At 37.6% G+C, this 11,609-nt stretch overlaps 1 protein-coding gene across 1 annotated transcript; it reads right to left on the reverse strand.

Moving 5' to 3' along the window:
• Positions 1-4,750: 4,750 nt before the first annotated feature.
• LOC21397563 (carbamoyl-phosphate synthase large chain, chloroplastic) lies at positions 4,751-9,637 on the reverse strand. Its single transcript, XM_024170582.1, has 3 exons — positions 8,103-9,637; positions 6,560-7,252; positions 4,751-6,430 (listed from the first exon to the last, which is right to left on the reverse strand). Exons 1-3 carry the CDS (start codon positions 9,432-9,434, stop codon positions 4,874-4,876), a joined length of 3,582 nt encoding a protein of 1,193 aa, XP_024026350.1. The 5' UTR covers positions 9,435-9,637; the 3' UTR covers positions 4,751-4,873.
• Between the last annotated feature and the right edge of the window lie 1,972 nt (positions 9,638-11,609).

An 11,609-nucleotide genomic window follows, 5' to 3' on the forward strand; every position in this document is an offset into this window, starting at 1 on the left:
AGCCCAATTCTATGTTAAGGGGCGAGCGTCTACATGATGTCATCAAACTTTGAAAAATATGTTATTAGCAAAGAAGGAAAAAAAAAAAAAATCCTTTGAAAAATGTTCATGTGAAAATGGGATTTTTACGTGGCAGTGGCTGCTGCTGCTTTATCACGTTAACCCCCTTTTTTTTTTTTCCATCTTCAAATCCGTTAGGTTTGTGATTTTACTTTTCCTTTTTGGATTATGCGGAGAAAAGATGCATGCACAATTTCTTTTCTTCGTCTATAATCAATTTATATTTTACTAGCCACAATATGAAAATAAAAATAAAAAAGTCCCTAAATCACTCTCTTTTCAGAAAAATAAAAAAGATTTTTCTGTAGTAATTCTTCAGATAAACATATTAACAAATGCTAACGATAATGAGATTGTCTTTGAGATATTATTAGATTTGTCTAAATTTGCATGCGTTAAGTCAATGGTTAGACCACAATTAACCAATTAAAATTTAAAAGTGAAGTGAAGAGATTTGGTGTTAAATTTTGTCAATAAAAGAATGTAGAAAACTATTTAAGCCTATCTCCATGTACTAGTCATCTCTCTTGTCCTGCTTTCCCCAAAGTTTTCACATCCAGCTTGAGTTCCCACTTCCCAAGAGGATATTGTCCCTGATTTCTGGTTTTAGTAAATTTTCCATTTATTAATAGTCCATTTGATTCATAGATTTAAACAAAAAAAATTTAAACAAAAATTCAAATCCTTTTGTGTGCAACAATAAAAAGGTGTGATACCGCGAAACAAGTTGGTTACAAGATTTTTATCCATTCTCGTTTAAATTGTCTTCCACTCCCTAGTGTTAAGAGACATTAGTCACTATCATAAAATACACGAGGAATTACTCCAAGGAAAATTCCGTTTATCACCGAAAATTCAATTTTAATTGCCTAACTTTTATGTGGTTTAGCCACTTAATTGGAGAAAATGGGGTCTCTTTCATCTTTTTCCTCTACCCCAATTTTCTTGGGCTCATCTTGTAGCTCAGTTTCAACTAAAACAGACAAAAATAGAAAAGACTTATAGCAACCGGCAATGCATGATTTCTAAGAGGTTTAGAGAAGAATGATCAAGCTTCGCGAAACAATATCTTCAACACCTCATAAATTTGGTCAAATGCAGGTTACCATGTAATAATGTTAGTCTATGCACCAACAACTTAATACGTAACAGGATACATAATTAGAGCAAAAAACTACACAAAATCATTATGACTTGTTAATATTATAGAACCTTGAATGAATAAGAATCCAAGAAACAACGGAGAAAAATACAACCTCAAGACCTCGTTCATTTCATCGATTCGAGTTTTGTTACAGTAAAAAACTCTCAGAAACATTTACATTTAACTTTTTTGCTACAGTAAAAAGCTCTCACATAAAGTCACATATCAACTCGAATCAACGAATTAAATGGCCCCCAAATTAACTTTTGTCTTTTCCTTTTAACCTCTCCTCTTCTATATAAGGGGGCCCTACAAAGAAAGGATTATAGAACTCACGTTTCTTTGATAACAAGGGAAGAAACTCTAAAAATTGGAATGATAAAATTCAGTTTAATAAAAAAAAAAAAAAAAAAAAAGTTAAACCACCAAATTCTCAACTCCACGTGGTCCACACTTGAGACTAATTATTTTATAGCCTTTACCAGCATGCCATGTGTACCTTGGTTTGAGCTAAATTAGTTAAAAAGAGTTCAATTGTTGGTGAAGGATTGAGCGCTTGCGGCCTCCTTGGAGACAGTACTAGCTTTCTTCTTCTCTAACTACCTCCTAATGACCTGCCCATTTATTGAGAACGACCCCATATTTTTTCACTTATCTCTCTCTCTCTATATATATATATATGTATGTATGTATATGTATATACACATTCACATTTGTATATTGACAATGTAGCTCTATACTTATTTGTGTACGTAATAGTAATGTACAAAATAGAAAAATGTTTAGGGTGGGACAAAGTTGGTGGGAGCCGGTCAGCTCGTTGCGCGCATGAAGTACGAAAACTATGCTTAATTGCTCATTTATAAGTCACAAAGCTTTAAGCTACCCTTGACGATTTGCAGCCCAAATATTCTAACATAGAAATTTGTTTATCTAAATAAACAATATTATTTTTAAAAACTACATTAATTCTCCATAAAGTTGGCCTCCATTACTATTTTATTTCATTTTTTTAAGAGGGGTTTTCGATCAAAGAAGTGATCAAGTTTTCCAACTAAATAGAAAAATTAAAACCGAGGTTCGACTTTGCGGTGGGAAGCAGTTGGACTTGTGTTTCATTCCATGTTTCTATTATTATCCAACTCGACCGCACAAAATGCTCCTCCAAAGAGTCTTTTGCGTGTGGACCTTTACAAGAGAAAACACAAAGGCCAATTCTTTGCTTTTCTAATCTTCTTCTTCTTCACTTTCAGAAAGTACCCTTGTTGTTAAAGCTGAGTTCATATTGATATATAACCAGTGTAAAATCAAAACAGGTTCATTTACAGATTTACTTGCGTTCATTCAACCTACTAGAATCCCACCTCATATCCCATCATTGAAACTGCGGAAAAAGAGGATTATGACCAAAAATATATGACATAATTCTCAAAATACTATAATATTAGTTAAAAAAAATAAAAAATAAAAAATAAATCTAAGTTGCCAGCTTTGTAATGTTATACATATGGCTAACGTGTAGAAACGTCATAATCAGTTTGAACGGTCATTTGGTGGCAAAGAATCTTCCAAGTGCGCTAGTGTTACACGGCACTGGTACTTTGGCAGTCATAAATTGGTCATACACATCGGTTTTTGAAGGTCTCTAACTTTCAACCCATTCATGAAGTCATTCATTAATTAGTTGTGCACACTTAATTAATGCAAATTCAACAAGAATCGTCATCAGACAAACCCAAGATTCATATCCAAATATAAATTGAAATCAAACTTTTAGGCATGATTTTGCAGTCTCTGTACCCGTCCCCACGAAAGGGCAGTCTACCTGACTGGATTACATTTATGCCAAGTGTTATAACAAAGACCATGACCGTCCTCAAGACGTTTACCTAGAATTTTCAAAATCCTTTTATTTCATTCAATGATACAAACCTAAGTTGTACACCACATAAATGTGCAGAGAATCTGAATTCTGACAGTTCAGATAAACACCAGTGGAAGAACAACTGACATGTTTAGTGGATTCTGAACTGAAATCTGCGCAAAAATTTCAAATAAAAACATGTTCCTGAAATTGCTGCCGAGTTGTCAATTTTTCTAGAGAGCTTGTTTGATCTATGGATCCTATTGCAAAAATTCCATGGCACAGTTTTGTTTAAGAAAAGGTCCACACGGTTTTTTAAGCACGTTAAGGTCTTTGTTCCAACCAGTCTCCCACTAAGACCGCTAAGAGTAATCTATGTATGATCCCAAAATTCTTGCCTTGTTTCCACTTTCAATGACTTTAAACCCTCCAAATTTGCGGATATAGTAATTTGAGCACCTCAGTGGAAGATTGAGCCCACTATCTCAAGGGTCATTTTCCTGCTCAAGAAAATGCGTCTATGAAAAATAAAAATAAAAATAAAAATAAATTGTTATATGGTTGAAAAATATGGACTCTTTTCCTTTAGGCTACGCTATAATAAACAGAAGCCTAATAAGTGACCAAGTCTTGCTGTTAAAATCAAAGACATGTGCCAAGTGTGATCTTGGAATGTTTTGTCAGAGGCTAATGGCTGCGGGAGCAAATACTAAAAATCCTAAAAATCGCCATTTATTAAAAAATAATTAAAAAAAAAGATTTAAATAACCCCTAATTGCCAAATCTAATAAGTCTTCTTGTTTTAACAAGCATATTTTTACTGCAAAGCAAGAAACAATAATAACTGTCATGGGGGAAAAAATTAGGTAAGAACTAAGATGACAACACACAATGAACGAGATGGCAAAACTGATCGCTTAAAATTAACCCAATTCTTAATTTGGTAACAGGAGGATCAAATTTATGATATAGTAAAAGATACGTGTGTATATACACTAAACAGCAAAATTGTTTTAGCTACTTCAATTCTGCGGGGAAGCACGCAAATAAATAAATAGACCATAGAACTACTTTGGAGGTCACGTACCTATAGATAATAAATAGTTTATATATGTCTACAAAGGCATCTTTCAATTTTAAATAGTTTATATGTCTACATTCGCATACCATTCAACAGCAATTTTCCACTACTTTACCAATGTGACAACGATAACTAATTGTCATCCTAGGTCTCTAGAAAATCCTGATAATTTAGCTGAGGTAGGTTCGGCTTGACCACTATTATATAAAATAACAGTGGTGAGTCTTTTCTTAAAGTTCCAGAGAAGATACTTCTCCCTTTAAATACATTTTTGATTAGGCTGCTGGGGTAGTGGGGAATTCCAACCTTTTCTGTTACAAGATCTATTCAATATTAACTTTTCAATCACATAGAAAGAAAAACAAAAAAGGAAAAAAAAAAAAAAGTGGAAATCAACTTTTCATAGAATTTACTAGGGAAATGAAGGAACAATCTCTTATAGCAAAAATTTAAGGTAGCAAAAATGTAGATCACTCTCAGTCTGCAGGCCCAATTTATAATCAGTATGAGCGTACATCACCTTGAACAACTTCACTCACTCAAAGTGATTGACTGATTTTACAGAAAATGACCAATCACACCAAAAGCAATCATCGACCAATTAGCAGGAAAATAAATTTATAGACATGAATTCATAATCAGTCACTAAACTAAACGATCCACGCTACCAGATTTAAGATAAATAGCTAAATGTCTTTTCCAAATTAAATGCATTTATCACTCACTAGGCACTAGTTGCACGCTGTACAGTGGTGAAGTTTTTAGAACTCTCCGTTTCCGCCTCACAATTAAAGAAGTCCTGAAGTGCAATCATCTTAATAGTGCTAGACTTCAGGCTCTTTATTGCCTCTGCAGTTGCCAAAGCTCCAGCAACAGTCGTTATTACAGGAACCTTGTAAGCGAGGGCCATCCTCCTCAGCTGCCGTCCATCAATCTGGTCAAGTGCATCGCCTGAACTTGTGATAACCATTAACTGGATTTGACCGTTAGATACCATGTCACCAGCATGTGGCCGCCCCTCATGCAACTTCAGCACCCGCTCCACCAGAATTCCAGCTAATTCAAGAACATGAGCTGTTCCAGAAGTTGAAACAATCCTAAATCCAAGCCCTAAGAAAGCCTTTGCTATCTTTTCAAGATGGGGTTTGGTCAAGTCGTTTAAGCTTAGGAACACAGTGCCTGAAAGTGGTGGCTTCTGTCCAGCTGCAATTTGAGCCTTTGCAAATGCAATGGGAAACTGAAAATCAATACCCATCACCTCACCAGTGCTACGCATCTCAGGGCCTAGCAACACGTCACAACCTTGAAACTTCTCGAATGGAAGAACGGCTTCCTTCACTGACACGTGAGCAGGAATTACCTCTTCTGTAAAACCCAAGTCATAAAGAGACATTCCAGACATGACAAGGGAAGCATATTTGGCCAAGGGATGTCCAATTGCCTTTGACACAAATGGGACTGTACGGGAAGCACGAGGGTTTGCCTCAAGTAAGAATACATCTCCGGACACTGTAATCGCATACTGACAGTTCATGAGGCCACATACATTTAGTCTCTTGGCCAATTTTGTAGTCCACGACCTAATTGTCTCCAAACTAGACGATGGGATGGTTTTTGTTGGAATTGAGCAAGCAGAGTCACCAGAATGGACCCCAGCCTGCTCAATGTGCTCCATAATCCCACCAATCACAACATTACCCTGAGAGTCAGCAAGTGCATCAACATCGATCTCAATGGCATCAGATAAATATGTGTCAATCAGAACTGGACGTTCTGGGTCCACCTCCACAGCATTTTCAAGGTATGTCACAAGTTTGTCATCACTATATACAATCTCCATAGCCCGGCCACCCAATACATAGGAAGGTCGGACAACCACTGGGTATCCAATGTCTGTGGCAATTGCAAGAGCATCAGCTTCACTCTTGGCAATTCCTCCATTTGGTTGTTCAATGTTTAACTCCTTTAGGATTGCATTAAATCTTTCCCTGTCCTCTGCTGCATCTATGGAATCTGGTGTGGTACCCCAAATGCGTACAGTCCCATTGCCACTGGCACATTCAAGCTTGTGCTCATATAAATAGTGTTGGATAGGAAGAGCAAGTTTTAGTGGTGTTTGACCCCCAAACTGTACTATGATGCCGTCAGGACGTTCCAAATCAATAACGTTTAGCACGTCTTCAACTGTCAGAGGTTCAAAATATAGACGATCACTCGTGTCATAATCCGTGGATACAGTTTCAGGATTTGAATTCATCATGATTGTCTCATATCCTGCTTTCTGAAAAAATAAAATAAAATAAAATAAAAAAGAGGAGAAGCGGGTAAGATATAACTGAAAGTCAACAACATATTATAAAAGACTGAGTCCCAAAATTATGTCTAAACATAAATACAAAAAAAAAAAAACCTGAAGGGCAAAGGACGCATGGCAACAGCAGTAGTCAAATTCAATCCCCTGGCCAATACGATTTGGTCCTCCACCTAAAATCAAAACCTTTTTACTTTGAGTGGGAGCTGATTCACACTCAAAGTCATAGGAAGAATACATGTAAGGAGTATTGGCCTCAAACTCAGCGGCACAGGTATCTACACGCTTGTATGATGGAGTAACACCTAGAGATATTCTCTTCAAACGAACTTCTTTCTCAGATGATTTAGTGGCAAAAGCTATCTGCTTATCGCTGAAACCTCTTCTTTTCACTTCATAGAAGTCGTCCTTTGTTAGATCAGACAAGTTCCGAGCCAAAAGGAATTGCTCCACATCTACTAGCTCCTTAAGTTGCACAAGGAACCATTTGTCAATGTAACTCAGTTCATGAATGTCATCTACCTTCATCCCCTTCTTCATGGCGGCATAAATGGCATGGATGCGCTCTGGGTTAGGGACACGCAAGCTATACTTTAACTGGTCCAAGTCCCAGTCAAGTTCCTTAACCTTTGCACAACCCCATCCAGAGTAGCCACATTCCAGAGATCGTACTGCCTTCTGAAAAGATTCTTGGAATGTACGACCTAGTGCCATTGATTCACCAACGGATTTCATCTGCGTCGTCAGTATTGGCTGTGAACCAGGGAATTTTTCAAATGCAAAGCGAGGGATCTGCATGATCAACATAGGTGGAAGTGAGTAAACAGATAAACGATATAAAGAAAATGAAATGATAAGAACATACTTAAAAGTTTTTGATTGGTGTAAAATGTAATAGTGAGGAATGCCATTCAGCAGATATACCAAAATTAGGAGGATAATGACGTCTAGAAAATCAACAATCATGCCAGCCCAATCTCAAGATCGAAAATGCATCCTCCACAAGTTTAAAAATGTCAATTAAACTACAAGATACCTAAGGACTTAGCCACAACTAAAAAGAAAAAGAGATGGAGGGACTTTACAACAAAAATTTGTTCTCTTTAGCAGCATCAAGGAACCTAAATTAGACCCTTTTGCAAGACATGAAGCTAAAAAGTCTGATTTGAATATAAGAACTACCGGCCATAGTCTATTACAGGCTCTGTGAAAATGCCAAAATGTCTTCTCTACCTAGGAAAAAATACCAGCTTTCTAACAGTAAGGTCGCCGCATATTTCTTAGATGCTATATTTACATTTGAAAAGCCAAATGCCGCACAGAAACAACAGATTTCAATTAAAAGCTGGCTTAGATCACGTTCTTATTCTGTTGAAGTAAGGAACCATGGCATATATGTTTGGAATATATTCCGTTTTGATACACAGTGTCTCCACAGAAGAGCAACCTAACCTAAGAAAAAAATTCCTACTTCCTACTTATCATCCGTTGTGTTACCATAAGTAAACTCTACCGAAACTTTGAAGTCTTTAGCAAAACAGCCTAAAATTTCCATAACAAGATAATGTATTGAATCGAATGATAAAAACACACAATGAGACTAAAAAAACTAACATAAAATAAAATAAAGGTTGTTACTTGCCTTTGTCACCACATAATCTATGGAAGGCTCAAAACTAGCAGGCGTTTTCTTGGTGATGTCATTTGGAATCTGGTCTAACGAATAGCCAACCGATAACTTGGCAGCCATCTTTGCTATAGGAAACCCGGTAGCCTTCGACGCCAGAGCCGATGACCGCGACACCCTCGGGTTCATTTCGATCACCATCACCTCGCCGTCCTTCGGATTCACCGCAAACTGCACGTTAGAACCACCACATTCAACCCCAATTTCTCTTATTATGGCCACCGAGTAGTCCCTCAGCCTCTGATACTCCTTATCCGTCAAAGTCTGCGCGGGAGCAACAGTGATCGAATCCCCGGTGTGAACTCCCATTGGATCGATATTCTCAATCGAACAGATGATAACCACATTATCAGCCAAATCCCTCATAACCTCAAGCTCGTACTCCTTCCATCCCAACAGCGACTTCTCCACCAACACCTGCGACGTCAGGCTCGCCGCGAGCCCGGCCTTGCAAATGGCCTCGAATTCCTCCTTATTGTACGCAATTCCACCTCCGGTACCGCCCAAAGTGAACGCAGGCCTGATGATTAGGGGAAACTCACCAATCTCGCTTGCAATTTCGATGCACTCGTCAACTGTGGTCCCAATTCCAGAAGGCGGCGTCTCAATCCCAATGTTATTCATCGCCTTCTTGAACAAATCTCTATCTTCCGCTTTCTTAATCGCGTCAAGCTTGGCGCCAATCAATTCGACGCCGTATTTGTCCAGCGCGCCGCTCTCCGCCAAAGCGACGGCGAGGTTCAGCGCGGTCTGGCCTCCCATGGTCGGCAAGAGCGCGTCGGGGCGTTCCATCTCGAGGACCTGCTCGACGAGCTCCGGCGTCATCGGAGTAATATATGTCCGGTCGGCCAAGTCCGGGTCGGTCATGATCGTCGCCGGGTTGGAGTTGATCAAAACGACCTCGTATCCTTCCTCCTTGAGAGCCTTACAGGCCTGCGTTCCCGAGTAATCGAATTCGCAAGCTTGGCCGATCACAATCGGGCCGGCGCCGAGTATCATTATCTTCTTCAAGTCCGTTCTTTTTCCGACCTTGGGCGGCGACTCGTTGGAGATCCCTTGCTCGCTCTGAACCGACTTGACTTTGAAGATAGGGTTGTCCAATCGGGCGAATTGAGTCGGCCATGGGCGGAGCTTCAGAGGAGCCGCGCACGCCTTCCTAGCTCCAAGCTTGTTGGAGCCGAAGAGTAAGCGAAAGGTGTTGGATTTCGAGGAATGGAGCTTGGAGGAGAAGAAAATCGAACTCGAAGTCGAAGATAGGTACTCGCAGCGATTCATGCAATGGCTCATTTTCTTTTGCTTCTCTCTCTGTGTATCCCTCTTCGGCAAACGCTTCGGCTACAGTCGGAAATGGAAGAAGAACAAAACAACGAGCTCAAAGCTTGGAGTTTTTGATGAACAAATCAAAACTTGGAGTTACAGTCGGAGAGAGAGAGAGTATTGAGCAGAGGAAGAAGACAAGTGATTAGGTGAAGAAGGATTGTCAGGTTACTAGGGTTTTTCACAACCTTCATGAAAGTCAACTTTAGGCCGGGTTTTGATGATGAGGTACAAGTAGGCCTTTGTATTTGAAATTTAGGCCCATTATGTTTTTGAAATGTGCCCGTAGTGAACTATAAGGCCCGTGGTTCGTTTGGCAGTGTTAGACCGTTGAAAATAGGGTGATTTACACAGTCACATATAACAAAAATTTGATATCAAAGTTTAAATTTAGCAAAAATTTTGAAATATTCAAGAATAACAAAATTTTATATTATTTTTATGTTATTAAAATAATGACTATATCATTATATAGTATAATATATGAGATTATTATGATAATTATTATGTCATTTTTTGTTATATTTATAATATTTTAAAAATTTTGCTAAATTTAAATTCAAGATATGAAACTTTGTCATATGGTGTAATTACTTCTTGAAGAATCAGACCAGCCCAATTCAGATTTTTCTTTGAAAAAGAAGACAAATACCCCATTGCATGAGTCTGAATTTTGTACTCTGATTAATATTAATTTTAATTAAATAAATAAATAATTAAAAGGGTAATAATTAAGAGTAAAGAGTAAAAATCTAAGCTCATACAATTTAAGATAAGTTTAGCAATTTTTTCATACCTTTTACTTTTAATTAATACTTTTTAATTAAAAAATTTTATTAATTAAAATTTATTAATTAAGATTAATAGGAAAAAAATTTAAACCCATACACATAAATTTCATAAATTTCTCTTTTTTTCTTTTCGTGGATTTTTTCTTTAGGACTTTAGCTTTTAAAAAAGTAGCAAATTATAAGCTTATTTTCCCTCTTTGCCAAAAAAAAAAAAAAAGAAGATAGTCCTTTGCGTTGACTTCTGAAAAAGTTCTTAACGCTGGTAAAAAATTTTAGGATTATTTTCATAAATATTCTCTAAAATATATATTTTATTTTAAAATGTTTCATAATTTTTTAAAATAATTCAAAACACTTTTAATATATAAAAAATCGTTCAAAACACCCTTCCATCTGATTCGTCTATAACTTAAGAGAATTTGATAATGTGGATTCGTTTATAAAATAATTAAGGCCATAGATAGAGAGCACGAGATTAAGGATCCTTTTATTCAAAACACTTTCAATAATTAAGGATCAGAATTTGCTACGTATTAATTAAATCTGTAAAATGATTATATATTTAAAAATATTAAACAAATATGAACCACAAAAAACAAACACTCCCGAAAACAGTAATAGATAGAGAGCACGAGAAAGAGAGAAGAGAGAGAAAGAGGCTTGCGGTCGGCGGGTCTAGCTGCTACCCCACGCTCTCCGTCCGGGAGGTCGTCGTCGGTTTATCTTCACGCTGCTGGGAGTCGTGTCTCGAAAGGAGGAAGTTGGGGTCGGGATCAAAGCTCGGCGTCGCCGATCTGGGGCCGTTCTCGTGTGTGCGTGTGGTGGGGGGGGGGGGAGAGCTGTATGCGTTCACTGTAAAATTCTATGATAGAAAAGAAGAGAAGAAGACAGACTTTTGGTAGAATTTTCTGTGTATTGATAATGAAGGGATACAAGAATAATTTATACAGCAAAACATAATGAGGAAAAACAAACGGAAAAGGAAAAGGAAACTAATTACATGAATGAGAAAGAATCCTAAAAATCAATACAAATAATTACAATAAAGGAAAAGATAATTATAATACAAAAAGAATATTCTTTCCGTTAATACTCCCCCTCAAGTTGGAGCATGTATGTTGTGAATGCCCAACTTGTGAAGTAGTGAATGAAAAGACACTTGTCCCAATGCTTTGGTGAAGATATCGGCCACTTGATTTCCAGTTGACACATATGCCGTCTTGATTTCCCCCCTTTCAATCCGTTCCCGTACAACATGGCAGTCGATCTCAATATGTTTTGTCCTCTCATGAAACACCGGATTAGCAGCAATGTGCATAGCTGCTTGGTTGTCGCAATACAAAGTGGCAGGTTG

Source organism: Morus notabilis, unplaced genomic scaffold (genome assembly GCF_000414095.1).
Source record: "Morus notabilis unplaced genomic scaffold, ASM41409v2 Scaffold710, whole genome shotgun sequence".
NCBI classification, from domain to species: domain Eukaryota; kingdom Viridiplantae; phylum Streptophyta; class Magnoliopsida; order Rosales; family Moraceae; genus Morus; species Morus notabilis.

Excerpts from the sequence above, each read along its gene's own strand:
- LOC21397563 (XM_024170582.1), bottom strand. The coding sequence starts at position 9,434 with ATGAGCCATTGCATGAATCGCTGCGAGTACCTATCTTCGACTTCGAGT. Across the intron at positions 7,253-8,102 it reads TAGATTATGTGGTGACAAAG|ATCCCTCGCTTTGCATTTGA; the intron begins GCAAGTAACAAC and ends TTGATCATGCAG. Across the intron at positions 6,431-6,559 it reads ATGCGTCCTTTGCCCTTCAG|AAAGCAGGATATGAGACAAT; the intron begins GTTTTTTTTTTT and ends TTATTTTTTCAG.